Below are 19,593 nucleotides of genomic sequence, written 5' to 3' on the forward strand. Positions count from 1 at the left end.
GAGACAGTGACCATATACCTGCATGAAATGACTGACAGACAAGAACGGTTTGACCTAAAAATATCAAAATTGAAACTACTGCGGAAAAAAAGACACCTACATCTTGGATGCCCTTGAGGTAAGCTAAAACATACCAAAATTTATTTTCAAAGTGAACTATCCCTTTAAGAACTCTCAAAGGGTTGTGTTACAAATTTATTAAATGTTTTAATTTAGGTTTCCACTGCAATAGTATATAAAATGATAAAGTTTAGTAGACTGATTTCAGATGATTATTGATTCTCCAGCAAGAGTCTCTTTTCCTGCCAGTCCTGTTTTCTCTATTGTGTTTTAAATGAGTCTTTAATGGTTCGAGCCAGTAGCCCCAAGACGCACCTTTTGTTTTTAATGGCTCTGGGATGGCCCTAGGAACCAGAGTTCCTGGCCAGTATCAGTATTTGAATAGGTATGCTGATTGGATTAAGACTGGTAACACGCTGGAGTCTGGGCGGGTTCCTTAACCTGTATACTCATTTACATGCTTTGTTTGAATTTGTTTTCAAAAGTACCTCTTCCTAAAATGCCTATAAGACACCATGAAAAGTTATGTACTTTAAATCATGTTGGAAGTACTACAGCAACGTACAGAGGAGTTCTCAATAAAGAATAACTTCCGTTGAACGCGATCCCAACTGTCTCCTAGTCTCTGCTTTGAAGAAAGAAAAACTTTCCAACACCAGTTACTGTATTTTTTACAGTAGTGTTTCTGTAATTTAATTTACAGTTTTACTGTATTCTCTGATTACAGAAAATAACAGTTTTTTTTAAATTGTTGTATTTTTTTACAGTAAGCTACAGAATCTCCATATTTGCTATGTCTAGAGGAAGTATGTAAAATGGAGAAAATACAATATATTTTCCTGATTTCTGAATATTAATGACTGGCAGCTGAATTTTAAATGTAAATTATTTATCAACTGCATAAGCTTTAAACAATTGTTTTTAAATACATAAAGTGTTGTATAATGCGCAACTTAATTCCCCTATTACTTCACAAAACAAAAAAATAATTCAACATACTAATCTTAAAAAAAAAAAAAACAGGTCAAAATGTATTTAATTTATAACTTTAAAATCTGTATGAAACAAAGTCATAAAACAGTGTTTTTTGTATTATTTTAATTGAATTTTTATTTACAAAATTGATTGAAATAAATGAAAATAAATATTTTTAAATTACTTGAAACAAATTAGCCGTCATGGCCCTTCACACAAAGAAGAAATACACAAACAACATTTAAAGACACGGATGAATTTGCACCACTTCATTACCAGATAAACATGTCCAAACAACAAGGCCCCAAATGAGTCCAACACACTTCTGATCAAAAATGGAGAACAATTCAGCTCCAGAATGCTGGTCCATCACAGGTTGCAAAAAGTGGCTAGAAATATTGAAGAGAACAAAGAGGACAATTTATCAAAAATCACTGAGTTGCTGTTAGATACTGCAAGTTTAATCTTCTAGATCAGTCGAATTCACAAATGAATGTTGTTTATTGTAAACCAGTTGATTTAAAAGAATCGGTTCTAAAGATTTGCTCACGAAACAGAGATCTTGATTTAATATAGTTAATAAAGTTAAACTCAGTTTTCTCTTTAAATGACATGCTCCTTCCTACACCAAATACGAACACGTTTTCTATCATGTCTGCCTATGAGAGACGGTGGAGCCAGTCTGGGCGTCAGTGGCGGGGAAAGAGTTAAAGACCTGTGGTCGAAATCAAGCTTTTAATGTTGTTTATATGTCTGTGGTGTTTTTAATATGATTTAAGACAAACCATGTGGAAAGTATTTTCTATTTAAAAGGCAGTCTCAAAAGCAGTTTGGAAAATGCAACCATGATGTACTACTCGATTATTATACATTATGAACACAAAAAAGTTACGGACTGCAGCTTTAACCTTGTAAGCCACAAGTTGTACATGTTATTAAATTACAATTAAGCTCATTCTTCTTTGTTTAATAGATACTGCTAATTAAAAAATGTTTATTCAAATTTTATTTTTGACCGACTGCAAAATTTTCTAAAGTTTACAGCTAAATCATTACTATTTTTACAATCATACTGCCTAAATTTTGCATAACAGCATCAGAAAATTAGGTTTTTAAAAATCCAAAAGATTATAATAAAAGACTTCAGCCGTTATAAGTGAATCAGGTCTGTTTTAATTGCACTTATCACATGAGCATACACATACATTTCAATTTCTTTACTATTTGCCAGAAAATAATATAGTTTATATGTGCTTCAAAGCACGTTTTCCTTGATGGATGCAAAGTACAAAATAAAAAAAAAAAAAAAAAAAAAAAAAAAAAAAAAAAGAGAGAAAGGTCTATATTCTACTAAGGTCGTGGTTCAGGCTTTTGTGAGGAGTTTGGCATATTATACTTCAGCTATGACACTGAAATGACTTTTCTGAAAACATTTATAACTACAGACATGATGATGAGCACTTCTAAATCCTGCCGGCATAAATACATAAATGACACAAATAATTACATATCAGTTATCAATAATTACATATCATATAACAGTGGACAATCACAGCACAGCAAAACCTTCTTTAAGAATAGAACTAAAAGAGACATGAATTGGAGAAAACATTTATAACGAAGAGATGATATGAATAATGAATAATTAACGTTAACAGTAAAAAAAAAAAAAAAGATCAGCATGCCATCTCAAATGCTTCATAAAAGGTTACATGTTTCAAGACATTTGTTAAAACAAAATACAAATAAAAGCAATTAACTTTTTGCACATTTAACGAAGACAAAAACGTGCTTTATAATACAAAATGCATATTGTTGTTTAATGAGTACACATATCTGTGAAATATGCTTAATACCAGTAGAAGGCTTATGCAACAGTCAGTAACACTTATGGAAGATAATACATAAAAAATACATTACATAAACTCATATTAGGCATTTTGTTGCTTTTCTTTCAGTGCAGTTTTACAGGTTCAGTTCCTGAGATTCAGAGTTTGCTCAAGGACACAATGGTGATATTTCATGGATCAACTCTTGCAGGATTTGAACCTTTTACACTTTAACCACAAAGATACGACACCGCAAACAAAGTACTTCATAAACTTCAACATTTTCTGCTGAAAAAAAAAACAGTTTAGAGTAACATTAATGTTAGAAATAACATCATACTGGTGTTTTCATCAGTGATGTTCCTCTGTAGTGTTGTGAAAATGCTAATACTGAAACTGTAAATATAACGTTACCAGTATCGGTAGTAGGCTATTGCGTGACCTGTGTGTTGTTTGACTGACAGCTTCTCCGTCAGTATGGAATTACTTGAAGCTGTTTAAAATGTTCATCTTGATAAAGTATTCATGTTCACAACCTGTTATAAATGAATATAAACATAAGCAGGAAAAAAAACAAAAAACATGCAGGTCGTACAGTGTAAATGCTGCTGTTATTAAAGTCCCACTGAAGGGCCGTGGACGCGCAGGTTTGTTTGATGACGATGTAATTTCCACTCAAACAGGAAGCTAAGGCGGGACATATTGAATGTCATAGGGCCTCCCCCTTTTTCAAATAGCCAATAGTGTTTAGTTTACTTCACAGACTTTAATTATCCCAGCGCTGATGATACGTTGGATTCAACAGTAGAAGTGTGAATAAACTCTAGCCATTTCATTCTTAATCAACATTCAGTTGGAAAACAGAATAAAACTGGAGCGTTTGACTAAGTGAACACACATCTCCAACACATATTGGTCCCTGACGTGTCAACGGTGGCTTTGGCAAGGTGGTGTTTATAGCATAGGGGGCGGAGCTTTAGATTCTAGAGAGCGTTTGATTGGACAGAAGAAGTGATGAGAAGCTGAAGTCTGTGGTGATGTAAAAAAATCTGTGATCCATTTTAGCGGAAGTGAGAGACTGTAAGTTTTGAAAGCTTATATCTCCTAAATGCAAACTTTACTATTCTTCCAGAGTGAATTAACTTATTAATAACCTTAAAGGGATAGTTCACTTTGAAATTAAATTTTGGTATGTTTTAGCTTACCTCAAGGGCATCCAAGATGTAGGTGTCTTATTTTCCGCAGTAGTTTCAATTTTGATATTTTAGGTCAAACCGTTCTTGTCTGTCAGTCATATAATGCAGGTCTGTGGTCACTGTCTCAAAGAGCATGCACAAGTCCAAATTAAAACAATTCCCCACCATCCAAATTAAACAATTCCCCATCGTAAGTACACTTTGATGGCCTAAGACACGAAACGAGCGGTTTGTGTGAGAAAACGAACCGTATTTATATAGTTTTTGCCTCTTGAACACAGCCGCGTCCAACTGATCTGACGGCGCGGGCGGGTATAGATATATACACTGATGTCGCCTTGGCTAATGAACTGCAATAGCGAAGGCGACATCTAGTGCTAGTGTTTCTATACCCGCACGCGGGCGGATATAGATATAGAAACACTAGATGTCGCCTTTTTACACATTCATAATCATTACTTTTGCTGGTTCTTTGAGGCAGCTTTTTAGGTTTATGGCGTTTTGGAAAAGAGCTCTTCACGTACAAACACCGTTTCACCAAGGCACAGCAGCCCTTCAGCACATAAGAACAAAAAGAGAAAAAGCACGGACTTACTAATTACGAAACTTTGATGTGGTTGAACAGGTGAAACAGTCACAAATTCCTTTGCAACTCAAACCTTCTCACGAGTTATGAAGAAAGAGAACAGCATTTCAGTTTTCAGCGTCCTCCTTTGATTGCTGTGTTGTGACTGGAAAAGTGCATGCAGGAGCACATGCGCAAAACGTAGGTTTGTAAAATGTCCTTTTGTAAAATAAAAATAATTTTAGGGCGAAGCAGAGGAGGTCGTGCAAGAGGCCGTGGCGTGCAACTAGGGTCCGAGGAAGTAGAGGCCGAGGACGGGGTGGTCGCTGGAAAGCTACGCCGATATTGACACGCGTTTTATTTCTTTGTTTATCCAAAGACTTTTTGTTCATCACCTTTTCTTGTACTGTCTTCTTTTTTTGCCTTGTTTGCCTTCACTAACTGCATGCCGGTAATGTGAATTTTGATTGCTCTTTCTCTGCCATTGTTTTGCTATTCCGTGCCTCTCGAATTCCTCAAATCAAACGTGCGCGCGCAAGTGGGCAGATCCCGTGGCAAAAGGGTGGTTGCCATGGTTGCGAGAGAGAGTGACAGTCGCCTTAGCCAATCCTTTGATTCGTCCCGAATCGAAATAATGAGCTGTGTTTAATACAGATTAAACGGTCTAGAGTCACTTGATTTTTATACTCTTTTTTTCAGAGTACTTACATTTTAATTATGTATTGATATATATAGAAAGTTTTAACAAATTTGGATCTTTTATTTTTATAAAGTCCTACCTACCCTGCCTTTAAGGCTAACATCAATTAGAAAAACTCAATTATGATTTCAGGGGGTCTTTAAAGGCACAATATGTAACTTTTTTGCTTTAAAAATAGCAAAAATCACTATATCTATGTTATATTTTTTTTTAGTTGTGTACTTACATTATCCCGACTGTTTCCATTTCAACAACTTTCAAACTAGGAGAAATTTTAATTTAATTCGAAGACACGGACCGTGTCTTTATTTCCGTTTTGTCGCAGTCAATGGCGTCATATCCGCGTTGTCCCTAGTTTCCGCACGTATTGCCATGGCAACCAGAGCTATGAACCAGAGCCCTCTGATAGTAATCAAGGCGACAGACGTGGACCACTGTAGTTCGCAATGTTTATTTGCACGCTGTTGTTGTTTCGTTCAAACATTACGGACCATGGCAAGCAGACTTTGGATAAAAAAGGAGAACTAAAACGAGAATCAATATCAGCGCGGTGTTTTCGAGATGCCGAGAGCTCCCATAGACAGTATATAAACGAGAGCTCCACGTCCGAGACTTCGACCGCTTCTACATGTACTTTATTAAACAGGTGAGCACATTTACATAAAACTAATCAATTTTATATAGTTCAACAATGATACAATGTCAAATAATAATGATCTGCATGTTATTCTAATGTTGATCTAGCTTACTGCTTACTGACTAACACATACATTTCAACACATTCAAATGCAGTTTAGTGTGCTAGTGTAATGTTAGACCAAGTGAAACAGCGCTGCGTTACCTCACAAGTTTAATTTGTCTAATAAACTGACCTGTGAGTAGTAATTCTGCGTGTAGTTCGGTAGAATGAAATGTCCATATTCCTTTTATATCCGCGGGACTCTATCCTGTGGAGCTGATAGCTGTCTCTTAGCAATCCCGAACTGCTTCATATCACAGTCATGATAAAAGCATCGATGTATTCAGTCATCAATAAAAATTATTAGATCGGTCGGCTTGACGTTGACGACAACATCCATAATTCTTAGCAAATGTTGCGTCATCAAACTACGCCTTTGTTTTTGTAAATAGGTTAGCGACCCCTAGTGGAGAAAAAATCCCATACTGTACGTTTAATGATTACAGAGAAACTGAAAAATCACGTCCTGACTGTTTCTGTCCGAGTCAATTTAGCAGCTTTAATAAACATTTAAATACCCTGAAAATCCTCAAGCGCTCTCTGTACTATTGGAGGTAATGGTAATGTTCTCCTTTGTTTCTTACTAATTAACCGTTTGCCTTTTCTGAAGCAATGTCTGCATATTTTAAAATATATTTAGGATACTTATTATTTAAATAACTAATAAACAAACTATTTTGAATGAGTTAAAATTGGTATCAAGGTGAAATGTCTCTAGTATTGGTGCCAACTAAAGAAATCTTGGTATCGTGACACTCTTTCTCTGTGAGCGATGTGAGTTTCTTTTCTTGTTTCCCATCTTCTCTATTAATGAAAGTATCAAAACAATAGTGTTATGTGGGCGTCTCATTGGCCGCCTCAGTCTGATTAAGGTTCGAGTCACTGAGATTCTTCATCAGAAAAGCGTCTCTCTGATCAGGGGACGAGTCTTCAGCTCCACTTTCCTGTTTATAAAAAAACACAGATGAACAGAAAGAAAAAGAAATAAACCGGATTGATGTTTGAGTTACACAAAGGCTTGGAATCGCAAAAAATAACTAAATATCTTAAAATGTAGGATGTTTCTCTTCACATTTAAAACAATAATTCATCTTTCATAAAGAACCTGGACATTTAAATGCTTGAAATATTATGTAAATAAATTACTCTAAGTATATAATAATATAAAATATAAATCACACACAAACATTTATTGAGCGCGCAGATGTGAATCTGTTTTGCAGTCTGACAGATTCAGTTGATGTAGTTTCTCACCTGTTTATCGCGCTCCGTCCTGTTCGCTTCTGGAGGAAAAACAACAAACTCAATTAAACACTTTACTTTGGTTAGAGTAAAAAAATATCTTTTAAAGATGTTTTTAAATCTCATATTTCAATCTTATTAAATCATGTGTATGTTACACTCACCGTTCCTTCTTGCTCTGCGCTTGAAACAGTAAATCACAGCAACAATCAGAAGAAGAACAGCAACAGCAACAGCAACGGCAACAGCAACATCTGCATATATTGCTGGCCAGAATGGAGTCAGATCTGGATCTGGAAGAGCTAAAGACAGACAGTCATTGTTTGTTGTCAACGTAACTTATAAATCAACTTCAACAATAGTTTTGTCTGATATTTATTTCTACACTTTGGTCATCAGTTGTATGATGTTGATTTAAGAAGTAAATGGCTCCATCTTGTGTGTTTTTGAAGAACTAGCAGCTAAAACACTTTTTAAAGAATATTTATACATTCATTTTTCATCTTAATAACATTAGTTAATAACTTTTTTTTTGCATGTGAAGAATTCTTTTGTCAAACAGACCTCAATGAAAACATTTACTGGGTTGATATAAACATTTTATGAACATTTTTTTTTGTTAACTTTAAACCCACTGCACTTTAGATTCTTGGTGAACTAAGAAGAAAAATAAATAGATGTATTTAAACTGATGATAATAAAAGGTGATTAAGAGATGATATTGACCAGAACAAAACAGTTAAACTACCACCAATAGAAAAACTAGTTTGTTTTTAAATCATAATGCACTGAATTATTTGGTTAAAAATATATATTATTGTTATTACAATTTAAAATAATGGTTCTCTTACGAGAGGTTCTCTCGTATTGCGTAAGCTTGCTTACGCTGCGGGAAAAGTCTTCTTTTCTCGAGATACTGAAGCCAAAAATTATCCTTAATTTCATATTTTGTCAACGCAGTGCAGCTGCGGGCAGCTGAGCTAGAGCGGCATACTGCACGCTCATTGGCTGCCGCGCGGCAACTGCTTAAGCCTACCAGTGAGCCTGGCGTGACGTCACGCCCAATGAGGGCGCGCGCGCACCCTCGCGCGTCACAGCCCGCCAGAATGGGCGGCGTCAGAGCGTATATAAGGAAGGCTCGTAGGCTATATTCTCTGATTTCTGTCTTTTCAGCGAAGCACTCGCATCGCTGAACTCTGAGAGGAAGCCGTCGCCGTTGTCCTGCAAGGAACAGCTAACGAGCCAGCTTAGGACAGCCTGAGGAAGCCGGACGAATCTTCGCCGCCTTCAGCCTGCCGTGCCAGCTCAGCTATCCGGCAATATCCTTTCATTGCAAAAGCTCTTTGTGTGTGTGTTTTGCTTTCCGCAGCACTATCTAAAAGAGCAGAGGCGTTGTTGCAAATGCCTCGCACCACGTGCGGCTCATGCCGCTCTACGCTCAGCGACAGAGACCGCCATCTTATCTGCGCTCTCTGCCTGGGCCGGGACCACGCAGCCGTCGCGCTTTCCACGGGCGGCTGCCGACGTCGACCCTGCGGGCTCGACTCACCCTCTTCACAGAGCCTGCTCCAACCGTCGTTGGGCCGCGAAAGAAGAAACGCCGCTCTCAACGACCACCGGAGCCCGAGACTCGAGCCAGGGCCTCGCCGGAGCCTCTCCCGCGAGCCTCGCTCTCTCCTTCTCCGCCCCCGCTTCCCGACGCGCAGCCGACGGCTCTCGCCCTCGATGCCGTCGCCTCAGGGGATGAAGCGGATGACGACGCGCTACTGGACACGTGCTCGTTAATGGCGTCGGACAGCGAGGGATGGTCCGGTTCAGTCCGCTCCGCCTCCTCCACCAGAGCGTCCAGCAGGACTCACGCCAGTGTGGACGCCGAGCTTCTCCGCCTCCTCACTGTGGCAGTCGAGCACCTGGGCCTCGAATGGTCTCCGCCAGCGGTGCCCCCGCCCAACAGGCTCGACGGATGCTTCCTGCCCGCCAGTCGACAAGCTCCAGCGTCCAGACCAGCGCCTTTTCTACCGGAGCTTCACGAGGAGCTTGCTAAATCGTGGAACGCTCCAGTTTCGGCCAGACTCCGCTCTCCGGCCTCATCAGCTCTCTCCCGCGTGGACGGAGCCACGGAGAAAGGGTATGACCGGATCCCACCGGTCGAACAGGCGGTTGCAGCGCATCTTTGCCCCCCATCCGCGAGATGGCGCTCAAAGACTGCCCTCCCGTCTAAGGCCTGCAGGACTACTTCGGCGTTTGCCAGCCGCGCTTTCTCCGCCGCTGGGCAAGCCGCCTCAGCCCTGCACACAATGGCGGTCCTTCAAGTTCTCCAAGCCGACCTCCTCCGCCAGCTCGACGAGGGAGAACTGGATAAGTCTGCCTTGACCGACCTGCGCAGTGCGACGGACCTCTCCCTTCACACGACGAAGACAGCGGCCCAAGCTATCGGACGTTCCATGGCTTCGCTGACCGTCATAGAGCGCCACCTCTGGCTAACGCTAGCCGACATGGGGGAACAAGAGCGGTCCGTGTTTCTCAACGCCCCGCTCTCACCCACCGGTCTCTTCGGCCCTGCGGTGAGTGGCCTCGTGGACCGCTTCTCTGAAGTACAGAAGGCGTCACAGGCCATGAACCTCTTTCTGCCCCGCCGCTCGAGCTCCGCTGCAGGCCGCTCTAACACTCAGCCTCCTGCACGCAGTTCCACGCAGCGCCCGTCTCGACCTCCAGCTTCGCAGCAGCGCCAGCGCGGCCGACCCAGGTCCCGCTCCACCAGCCAGCACAGGCCGCCACCCCCGCGGGGTCCCCGGCCTAGAGTTTCGCTGAAACCCGAGCCTGCGAAGTCCTCCTAGCACTCGTCGAGAGGAAAAGACGGTTGAGTCCCGCCGCAGCCGGACCGCCGTCAAAGCTAACTTGTATCCCTCTGCCAGTCCCCTTGATAAAGGCTACTGCAGTAGTGTCCACCGCAGCCAACGAGCCAGTTTCTCAACTCTCTCACCTGCACACAAACGCCGTTTTTACGGCGACCCAGATAAATCAAATAAAGAGTGTAAAATCTGGTCATTCGGCTCACGCCGTCAGTGTTATGAGTGTAGTAAACATGCCCACGTCCCAGTGTTCATTGCTACACACAAGCACAATCTCCCCTGTGTACCCCACAGAGTGCACTCACATAAAGCGCGCTACGGCCGCTCGAGTGTTTGTTGTAGGTCACGTGCCCACGCCCCAGTGCTCACACCTACACAGTGCTCGCTCTGTCTCACACATTCGGGGACCAGAGCACTCCGCCACCGGCTGTGTGTTAATAAAGAGCCCTGTGCCCGCTGCACAGCACGCACACTCTCATGTAAACACTCACGAGCCCGCCCCGCTTCCGCGCCGCGAGCCGTCACACATAACGCTCTCTCACAGCGTCACTCAGCCGGCTGCCGCTATCAACGAGCCCTCGTCTCCCCTCACTGCCACTGCGCGACTCGCGCACATACCGCCACAGGCTCCCTGTCCCGCGCTGTGCGGCGGGCGGGACCCGGAGCCGATTCGACCCCTAGCTATGAGTGCGAATGCATGGAAAGCTATTCCGGGAGTGTCGAAGTGGGTACTAAACACAGTGATAAGGGGCTATTTGCTTCAATTCGCTCGCCCCCCCCCGCGCTTTCGCGCCCGGGTCGAGACTCAAGTGAAGGCGGATGCAGCTCATCTGCTTCACGCAGAAATAGTGAATTTGCTGCACAAAGGGGCGATAGAACGAGTTCACCCTCCGGTTACCGAGGCAGGCTTATACAGCCGTTATTTCCTCGTACCCAAGAAGGGCGGAGCGCTCAGACCTATATTTGAACAAAGCGCTCGTGAAACGACCGTTCAAAATGCTCACGACCAGTCAAATCCTCGCGCAGATTTGCCCGGGGGACTGGCTCATCTCTCTCGATCTGAAAGACGCGTATTTTCAGATTCAGATTATACCCCGTCACAGGCCATTCTTGAGATTCGCCTTCGACGGTCAGGTATATCAGTACACCGTCCTGCCGTTCGGCCTGTCCCTGGCACCCCGTACATTTACGAAGTGCATGGATGCGGCTCTCGCACCCCTGAGATCAAAGGGAATGCGAATTCTGAACTATCTGCCAATCGTCCAAACGAGACGAACTATCGTCTCGTTTGGAGGGCGCACTAAGGGTCGCGCCGCCTCGAAACAGACGCTATCCAGATGGATAGTGGATGCTATTGCAGCAGCATATGCGTCAAAAGACCTGCAATGTCCGTTGGGCATACGGGCTCATTCCACCAAAGGCATGGCCTCATCGTGGGCATGGTCCAGCGGGATTTCCATTCATGACATTTGTATGGCATTCAGAATATGAATTCTGAACTATCTGGACGATTGGCTCATTATAGCGCACTCAACAGAGAAACTAGTTTCTCACAAGAAAGCGCTTCTCGGTCATTTGGAAAGCCTGGGTCTTTCCGTGAACTGGGACAAGAGCTCTCTAACCCCCAGCCAGTCTATCACTTTTCTGGGTATAGATCTGGATTCGGCGGCGATGACGGCCAGATTGTCAACACAGCGCGCACGCTGTGTTCGACACCTCGCCGTTTCCATTCAAGTGGGAAAAGTTTTTCCCCTGAAAACCTTTCAGAGGCTTTTGGGCCATATGGCGTCAGCCGCAGCGGTCCTGCAGCTGGGTTTACTTCGAATGCGCCCGCTTCAATGCTGGCTAAAGTCGGAAGTGACCCGCAAAGCATGGATTTCGGGCCGTGCACCAGTCAGAGTGACTCAGCGCTGTGTCTCAGCCCTGCAGCCCTGGCTGGCGGCCGAATGGTATCAGCGGGGAGTGACGATGGGGGTCATCGCACACCGCAAAGTGGTCTCGACAGACGCGTCCAACATGGGTTGGGGAGCGACTCACAAGGGCAGTCCGATTTGCGGCCCATGGTCGAATACGGAGAAAAGCCTTCACATAAACTGTCTAGAGATGCTGGCGGTCGAGAAAGCGCTGAAGCACTTTCTACCGCTTCTACGGGGACACCATGTGCTAGTTCGCTCGGACAACATGTCAGTGGTGTCTTACGTGAACCGCCAGGGCGGAATCAGATCCAGAACCCTGCGCGCTCTCACAGAGCGCCTCCTATCCTGGGCTCAGGGCCCGCTGCGCTCCCTAAGGGCAGCTCATGTACCCGGTCGTCTGAACGACGGCCCGGACAGACTGTCCAGGGACAACGTTCCCCCAGGGGAATGGTCTCTACACCGCCAGACGGTTTGGCGTCGTTTCGGCGAAGCGGAGATCGACCTCTTCGCCGCGAGCGAGAAGGTCAGTGCCAGAGGTTTTTCTCAAAACACGAGGACGCGCTGGCCCAGACCTGGCCCAGCGTTCCGCTGTATGCGTTCCCCCCGATCTCGATGCTGCCTCAAGTGCTAGCGAGGATCAGGGAGGCGGACTGCGCAGTGCTCCTCATAGCTCCGTGCTGGGAAAACCAACCGTGGTTCCCCGAGCTAATGAGACTGGCAGACACAGCCCCATGGCCGATTCCGGTGAGGAGAGATCTTCTCTCTCAAGCCCGAGGATCGATTCTGCATCCCCATCCAGAGCACTGGTCTCTGCATGCGTGGGAAATCAACGGATATTCGTTGATCTGCCAGAAGGGGTAATTAACACGATCACGCAGTCCAGAGCCCCCTCGACGAGGCGGCTCTATGCGTCTAAATGGTCGGTGTTTAGCAAATGGTGTGTGGAAAAGGGTTCTAATGCTCAGTCCTGTGGAGTCCCACAGGTATTAAACTTTCTCCAAGAGATGTTGGACGCGGGCAGGTCCCCCTCCACGCTCAAGGTTTACGTCGCGGCCATAGCAGCGTTCGCCGATTCGGCGCGCGGCCGCTCACTGGGCAGGAACGAACTCATTACCCGCTTTCTGCGCGGGGCCAGGAGGATGAACCCTCCTCGGCCCCCGTCAGTCCCTATTTGGGACCTGTCTCTGGTCCTAGAGTCCCTAAAAGTGCATCCCTTCGAGCCTTTGGACTCTGTGGAGTTGAAATACTTGACGCTTAAAACCGTTTTTCTGCTAGCTCTGGCTTCAGTCAAACGAGTGGGTGATTTGCATGCGCTGTCCGTCAGCGCGTCGTGCCTCGAGTTTGGACCTAACGACTCGTTAGCCATTCTCAAACCGAAGCACGGTTATGTCCCCAAAGTGTTAGGTACTCCCTTTAGGGCTCAAGTCATTACCCTATCGGCCCTGCCGTCATCCGGCAGTGAGGAGGGTGTTAACCGCCTTTGCCCGGTCAGGGCGTTAAGGTGTTATGTCACGCGCTCTGCAGCCTTCAGGCTCTCAGAGCAGCTTTTCGTCTCGTTTGGAGAGCGCACTAAGGGTCGCGCCGCCTCGAAACAGACGCTATCCAGATGGATAGTGGATGCTATTGCAGCAGCATATGCGTCAAAAGACCTGCAATGTCCGTTGGGCATACGGGCTCATTCCACCAGAGGCATGGCCTCATCGTGGGCATGGTCCAGCGGGATTTCCATTCATGACATTTGTATGGCGGCGGGCTGGGCGTCCCCCTCTACATTTGTTAGGTTTTATAACCTGGAAGTTCCTGCCCTGCAGGCTAAACTTCTGTCAGTCTAGTCGTGTTCATGTCCTGCTCATGTGCGCAGGCTGTATTATCGATTAGCTTGTCTGTTGAGCTGCACGCTCAGGGTATCAGTATGCATAGACCGGCCGTGCCGTTCTTGTGTTCCCTAGGTGTGCTTATGAACATGTGTTGGCCCGCACCGCTGGCCACCTGTCATTTCACCTCTATGCTTTTCATAAAGAGTCATATGTGATCGTTAGGCGCGCACGGCGTGGACAAGGGGTTCCCGCAGCGTAAGCAAGCTTACGCAATACGAGAGAACCTCTCGTAAGAGAACGATACTTGGTTACTCACGTAACCTCGGTTCTCTCTAGAGAGGGAACGAGTATTGCGTTCCCTGCCGTGCTTAAAGCCTATAGCTCGTGTCGCTTCATTCGACAGAAAACTGAGAATATAGCCTACGAGCCTTCCTTATATACGCTCTGACGCCGCCCATTCTGGCGGGCTGTGACGCGCGAGGGGCGCGCGCGCCCTCATTGGGCGTGACGTCACGCCAGGCTCACTGGTAGGCTTAAGCAGTTGCCGCGCGGCAGCCAATGAGCGTGCAGTATGCCGCTCTAGCTCAGCTGCCCGCAGCTGCACTGCGTTGACAAAATATGAAATTAAGAATAATTTTTGGCTTCAGTATCTCGACAAAAGAAGACTTTTCCCACAGCGTAAGCAAGCTTACGCAATACTCGTTCCCTCTCTAGAGAGAACCGAGGTTACGTGAGTAACCAAGTATCGTTTTCTATTTTAATATGTTTCAAAATGTAATTTATTCCTGTTATCAAAGCTGAATTTTCAGCATCATTTCTCCAGTCTTCAGTGTCACATGATCCTTCAGAAATCATTCTAATATGAGTTGATGCTCATGAAACATTCATTATTATTATCAAAGTTGAAAACAGTTATTTACATTTTTATTTCAGGATTCTTTGACGAATAGAAAGTTAAAAAGAACAGCATTTATTTGAAATAAATAACACATAGAAACAAAAACACAGAAAACAGCTGTTTTACACTGTAATAATATTTCACAATATTATTATTATTATTTTGTATTTGTTTTTTAAATCAAATAAATGCAGCCTTGGTGAGCGGAAGAGATTTCTTTCAAAAACATTAAAAATCTTACCGACCCAAAACTTTTGACTGGAAGTGTAGATGCTGTGTGTGAATTAATATAGGTAAAGAAAAAGAGAAAACACCCCTGAATGTCACAGCAAAAGTATTAAACACATTAATGATGTGATTTAAATGTACAAGACTTGCTTTTAAACATGAAGACTCACCATGAACAGAAACACTGAAGATCTTTACACTGATTCTGCTGCTGAAGAAGCTGATGATCAGTAGTTTATAATCTCCAGAGTCTGTGTTCGTGATGTTTGTGATGGTCAGAGATCCAGTCTGATGATCCAGCTTCAGTCTGCCTCTGAATCTATCAGTATTATTACACTGAACATCTGTACAGATCTTACTCTGATCTCTATTGATCTGAGCGATGAGAATGTCATTATAATACCATGTAATTCTGTCTTGTTGGTGTGTTTGAACACCAGTGTTTAGAGTGACTGAATCTCCCTCCAGCACTGACACTTTATCAAACACACCTGAAGAAGAAACAATTAACATTAGTCAAACAAATGCATAATAGTGCTTTGAAAATACTTTCCTACATATCATAAAGATTGTGAGTAGAGAGAGATGTCTGGATTCACGGTGAACATTCACTTCCAGGAAATTGTGCCATTTTCCAAAACATTAAGATACAATGGGAAAAAAAAGTTGTATTGATATTATTTTACCGTTTCAATCGTAGACTTAAATAACAAGTTTTCATTTACACTTTTATTCACCCACAGTGACTCACACTAGTAACAACTGATGACATCACGGCTTGATCTTTGCTTGACCAATCAGCGGAAAGAGGCGTTTTATTCCCGCTCGTGTAGAGATGGAAAAATACAACGTGTGTATCCAGTTTGGTTTTACTGTCTTTCCATTTGGCGGATTACAACAAAGTTTGATGAAAACACAAACAAAAATATGAAAAAAAAAAGATTTGCGATTTCTTATGTTAATGAGAAGGGTTGAATATGTGATAAATGAACAATTTCTTTGTTTTTTCTGTTTAAGACAAAAATGAGAAAACTAATTATCTGAAGGTACACGGACTAATAAATAATAGATGCATTGAAATGTGTGGATGATATGATGAGAAACTGACATCTTCACCAGAACAAAACAGTTAAACTACCACCAATAGAAGAACAAGTACGCTTTTAAATCATAATGCACTGAATATGTTAAAGCTATAAATTACACTTTAAGAATAAATGTGTTTTTGTAGAAATTATCTTTATGCTGTGTGTGAATTAATATACAGGTAAAGAGAAAACACCACTGAATGTCACTGCAAAACTATTAAAGGGATAGTTCACTTTGAAATTAATTTTTGATATGTTTTAGCTTACCTCAAGGGCATCCAAGATGTAGGTGTCTTTTTTTCCGCAGTAGTTTCAATTTGGATATTTTTAGGTCAAACCGTTCTTGTCTGTCAGTCATATAATGCAGGTCGATGGTCACTGTATCAAAACACAAGCACAGAGTCCAAATTAAAACAATTCCCCATCGTAAGTACACATTGATGGCCTAAGACACGAAACGAGCGGTTTGTGTGAGAAAACGAACAGTATTTATATCGTTGTTATCTCTTGAAAACAGCACACGTCTAAATGATCTGACGGCGCGGGCGGGTATAGATATATACATAGATGTCGCCTTGGCTACTGCAGTTCATTGGAACGAAACCGTAGCCAAGCGACATCTAGTGTATATATCTATACCCGCCCGCGAGCGGGTATAGATGTATACACTAGATGTCGCCTTTGCTACTGCAGTTCATTGGAACGAAACCGTAGCCAAGGCGACATCTATGTATATATCTATACCCGCCCGCGCCGTCAGATCATTTGGACGTGTGCTGTGTTACAAGAGGTAAAAACGATATAAATACTGTTCGTTTTCTCACACAAACCGCTCGTTTCGTGTCTTAGGCCATCAATGTGTACTTACGATGGGGAATTGTTTAATTTGGACGATGGGGAATTGTTTTAATTTGGACTCTGTGCTTGTGTTTTGATACAGTGACCATAGACCTGCATTATATGACTGACAGACAAGAACGGTTTGACCTAAAAATATTCAAATGGAAACTACTGCGGAAAAAAAGACACCTACATCTTGGATGCCCTTGAGGTAAGCTAAAACATACCAAAATTTATTTTCAAAGTGAACTATCCCTTTAAACACTTTAATGATGTGATATAAATGTACAAGACTTGCTTTTAAACATGAAGACTCACCATGAACAGAAACACTGAAGATCTTTACACTGAATCTGTCGCTGTTGATCAGTAGTGTATAATCTCCAGAGTCTTCGGTTCTGGTGTTCTTGATGGTCAGAGATCCAGTCTGATAATCCAGCTTCAGTCTGCCTCTGAATCTCTCAGTACCTTCATTACACTGAACATCTGTACAGATCTGACTGAGATCTCCAGTGATTTGAGCGATACGAATGCCATTAAAATACCATCTAATCAGGTCTTGTTGGTGTGTTTGAACACCAGTGTTTAGAGTGACTGATTCTCCCTCCTTCACTGACACTTCTTCTGTATCAACACCAGACACACCTGAAGAAGAAACAATTAACATTAGTCAAACAAATGCATAATAGTGCTTTGAAAATGTTTTTCTACATATCATAAAGATTGTGAGTAGATGTCTGGATTTATAATTTAATACAGAAGAACATCATTGATTTACACTTTCATTCATCAGACAAAAATACACGAGTCTCATGGAGGATCTTGAACAACTTATGTTCAACTTATGTTATCACATCACATGAACATTATGAGTATTACCCATAATAATAATGTTAGAAAATTGCTTTTTCCCCAAAACATTAAGGTACAATGGAACATTTATCATTTTAATCTTTATCATTTTTACTGTTTCAATCTTACACTTAAATCAAATTACATGTTTTCTTTTACACATTTATTCATCCAAAGCTACTTACACTACTGGTATTACTGGTAGTACTGCATTGTAATGCACATTTGATCAGTTTATGCACAGGTAGGCCTATCAACATTTACAGTATGAAGCCATGTTACTTTTAGAGGTTTTATCCATGTCATATAGCCTACCATTTATATAAAAAAATTTTCAATATGTTGGTCATGTTGTGAATGAAGCTGGGCTGGGCCGCGAACTAACAGTCTCGTTTATAGAACTATATCGTTGACCAGAGAGAAGATCAGACAAACGTCTTACATTGATGGAGTAAAATACAAACAATACATGAATATCCGTCGAATATAAAGCTAATAGAGCATATTATGAAACTTTGTCGTTAGTTTTACCGGGTAAAGAGATAGTAAATTAGGATATACATGTCTTACCATGCAGACGTAAGCACGTCAACAATAAGAAAAGAAATAGAGACATGCTTCATTTTCAATTTTTGCTCAAAGATGAACGCAGATTCAGTGAAGTAAAAGTGATCTGTTGTTACTCTGCATCAGTGGCGACGCCGTTATTTCACGAGTTAAAATGAAAGTAATCATTTGGAGGCTCCTCCTTACGCGGTGTACTGCGATGACGTAATGACGTTTTTTGACGTTTTAATCTAAATACAAAACAAAAGTCTTTTCCGGGTTCTGTTTGTGCAGCGCTGCGTTAACATTTTATGGGTCATTCCTGGGATTCGGTAAAATTTCAGTCCCCCAGACTTTTTAAAATGGAGGTTCACCAAAATTAAATATTAAAAGCTTTCCACAATTCTTTTGCATGTCCATTATAATGAATACAAAATTATTGCATTTAAATAATTTTTATCATAAAATAACGTCTTATTTCTATTATTCTATTCTATTACTGAGCATTTTGTCAGGTCCCTGAGGTACTTCACTGAATTTGTACTTACAAAATATTGCACAAAATGTACACAGTGTAATTGTTTTGTGGCAATTTTGTAAGGTTTTATTTGTGTTACTTTCTTGTGAAAAATATTTTTTTTAAAAAAATGTAAGATTTGATATTTTATTTTAAAAAAAACCTGACTATAAAGTGATGTCCCTCAGTCTGAATTCAACCCTGTCACGCCAACTATTCTAAATATTCCATTTGTAGTTATTAAATTGTTATGAGGGATACATGAGCAGTAGTAGGTAGCCATGTTTGTTTTATAGCAAGTTTTTTGTAAAATCCTCCTTAAAACAAGTCCGTTTTTGTCCATTACAGGGTTGAGAATAAAAGGTGTTTAAATCTGAAAAACACTGAAATTAATAAAAGGTCTTAAATACCGGAGGTGAGAAAATACATTTTTTTTATTTATTTTTTTGAAGGTTTAATATGTGCCTAATTATGTGAGCTATTTAGAAAATGATTAATATGTAGTTAAAAAAAATCTTATATTTAGATTTTTTAGAATAACTGCTCAGAAAGGTAAAATTACTTTAAAAATTAATTCAGAAAAATAAAATGATCAGATAATATTGTATTATTGTAAATATAAATAAACAGAAAACAAAATCAAAACTCTGATACCTGAAACTTGCAGATCATTTCAGCAATAAAAGTTTTACAAGTTCTCAGATCATCCAGAAAAGTTGAAGTTGACACAATG

At 42.0% G+C, this 19,593-nt stretch overlaps 1 protein-coding gene across 3 annotated transcripts; it reads right to left on the bottom strand.

Annotated features, from left to right (window-relative positions):
- Nucleotides 1-2,590: 2,590 nt before the first annotated feature.
- On the bottom strand, nt 2,591-18,562 carry LOC308702307 (pregnancy-specific glycoprotein 22-like). Of its 3 annotated transcripts, XM_081385044.1 has the most exons (7): nt 18,368-18,540; nt 17,264-17,590; nt 15,188-15,508; nt 15,035-15,062; nt 7,471-7,608; nt 7,319-7,347; nt 2,591-7,008 (listed from the first exon to the last, which is right to left on the bottom strand). In XM_081385044.1, exons 1-6 carry the CDS (start codon nt 18,411-18,413, stop codon nt 7,323-7,325), a joined length of 885 nt encoding a protein of 294 aa, XP_081241170.1. In that variant the 5' UTR covers nt 18,414-18,540; the 3' UTR covers nt 2,591-7,008; nt 7,319-7,322. The 3 variants fall into 3 exon arrangements, with proteins under 3 accessions (XP_081241170.1, XP_081241169.1, XP_081241171.1); XM_081385043.1 differs by lacking the exon at nt 15,035-15,062 and having other exon boundaries at nt 18,368-18,562; XM_081385045.1 differs by lacking the exon at nt 15,035-15,062 and having other exon boundaries at nt 7,508-7,608.
- Nucleotides 18,563-19,593: the final 1,031 nt, after the last annotated feature.

The sequence above is a fragment of the Scardinius erythrophthalmus genome (assembly GCF_964197995.2).
Source record: "Scardinius erythrophthalmus genome assembly, chromosome: 14".
NCBI classification, from domain to species: domain Eukaryota; kingdom Metazoa; phylum Chordata; class Actinopteri; order Cypriniformes; family Leuciscidae; genus Scardinius; species Scardinius erythrophthalmus.

What these genes read in the sequence shown, in the direction of transcription:
- LOC308702307 (XM_081385043.1), bottom strand. Translation starts at nt 18,413, where the DNA reads ATGTCTCTATTTCTTTTCTTATTGTTGACGTGCTTACGTCTGCATG. An exon ending in GACGTGCTTACGTCTGCATG is followed by an intron (nt 17,591 to 18,367) that starts GTAAGACATGTA and finishes TTTCTTCTTCAG; the next exon opens with GTGTGTCTGGTGTTGATACA. An exon ending in CTTCAGTGTTTCTGTTCATG is followed by an intron (nt 7,609 to 15,187) that starts GTGAGTCTTCAT and finishes GTCTGTCTTTAG; the next exon opens with CTCTTCCAGATCCAGATCTG.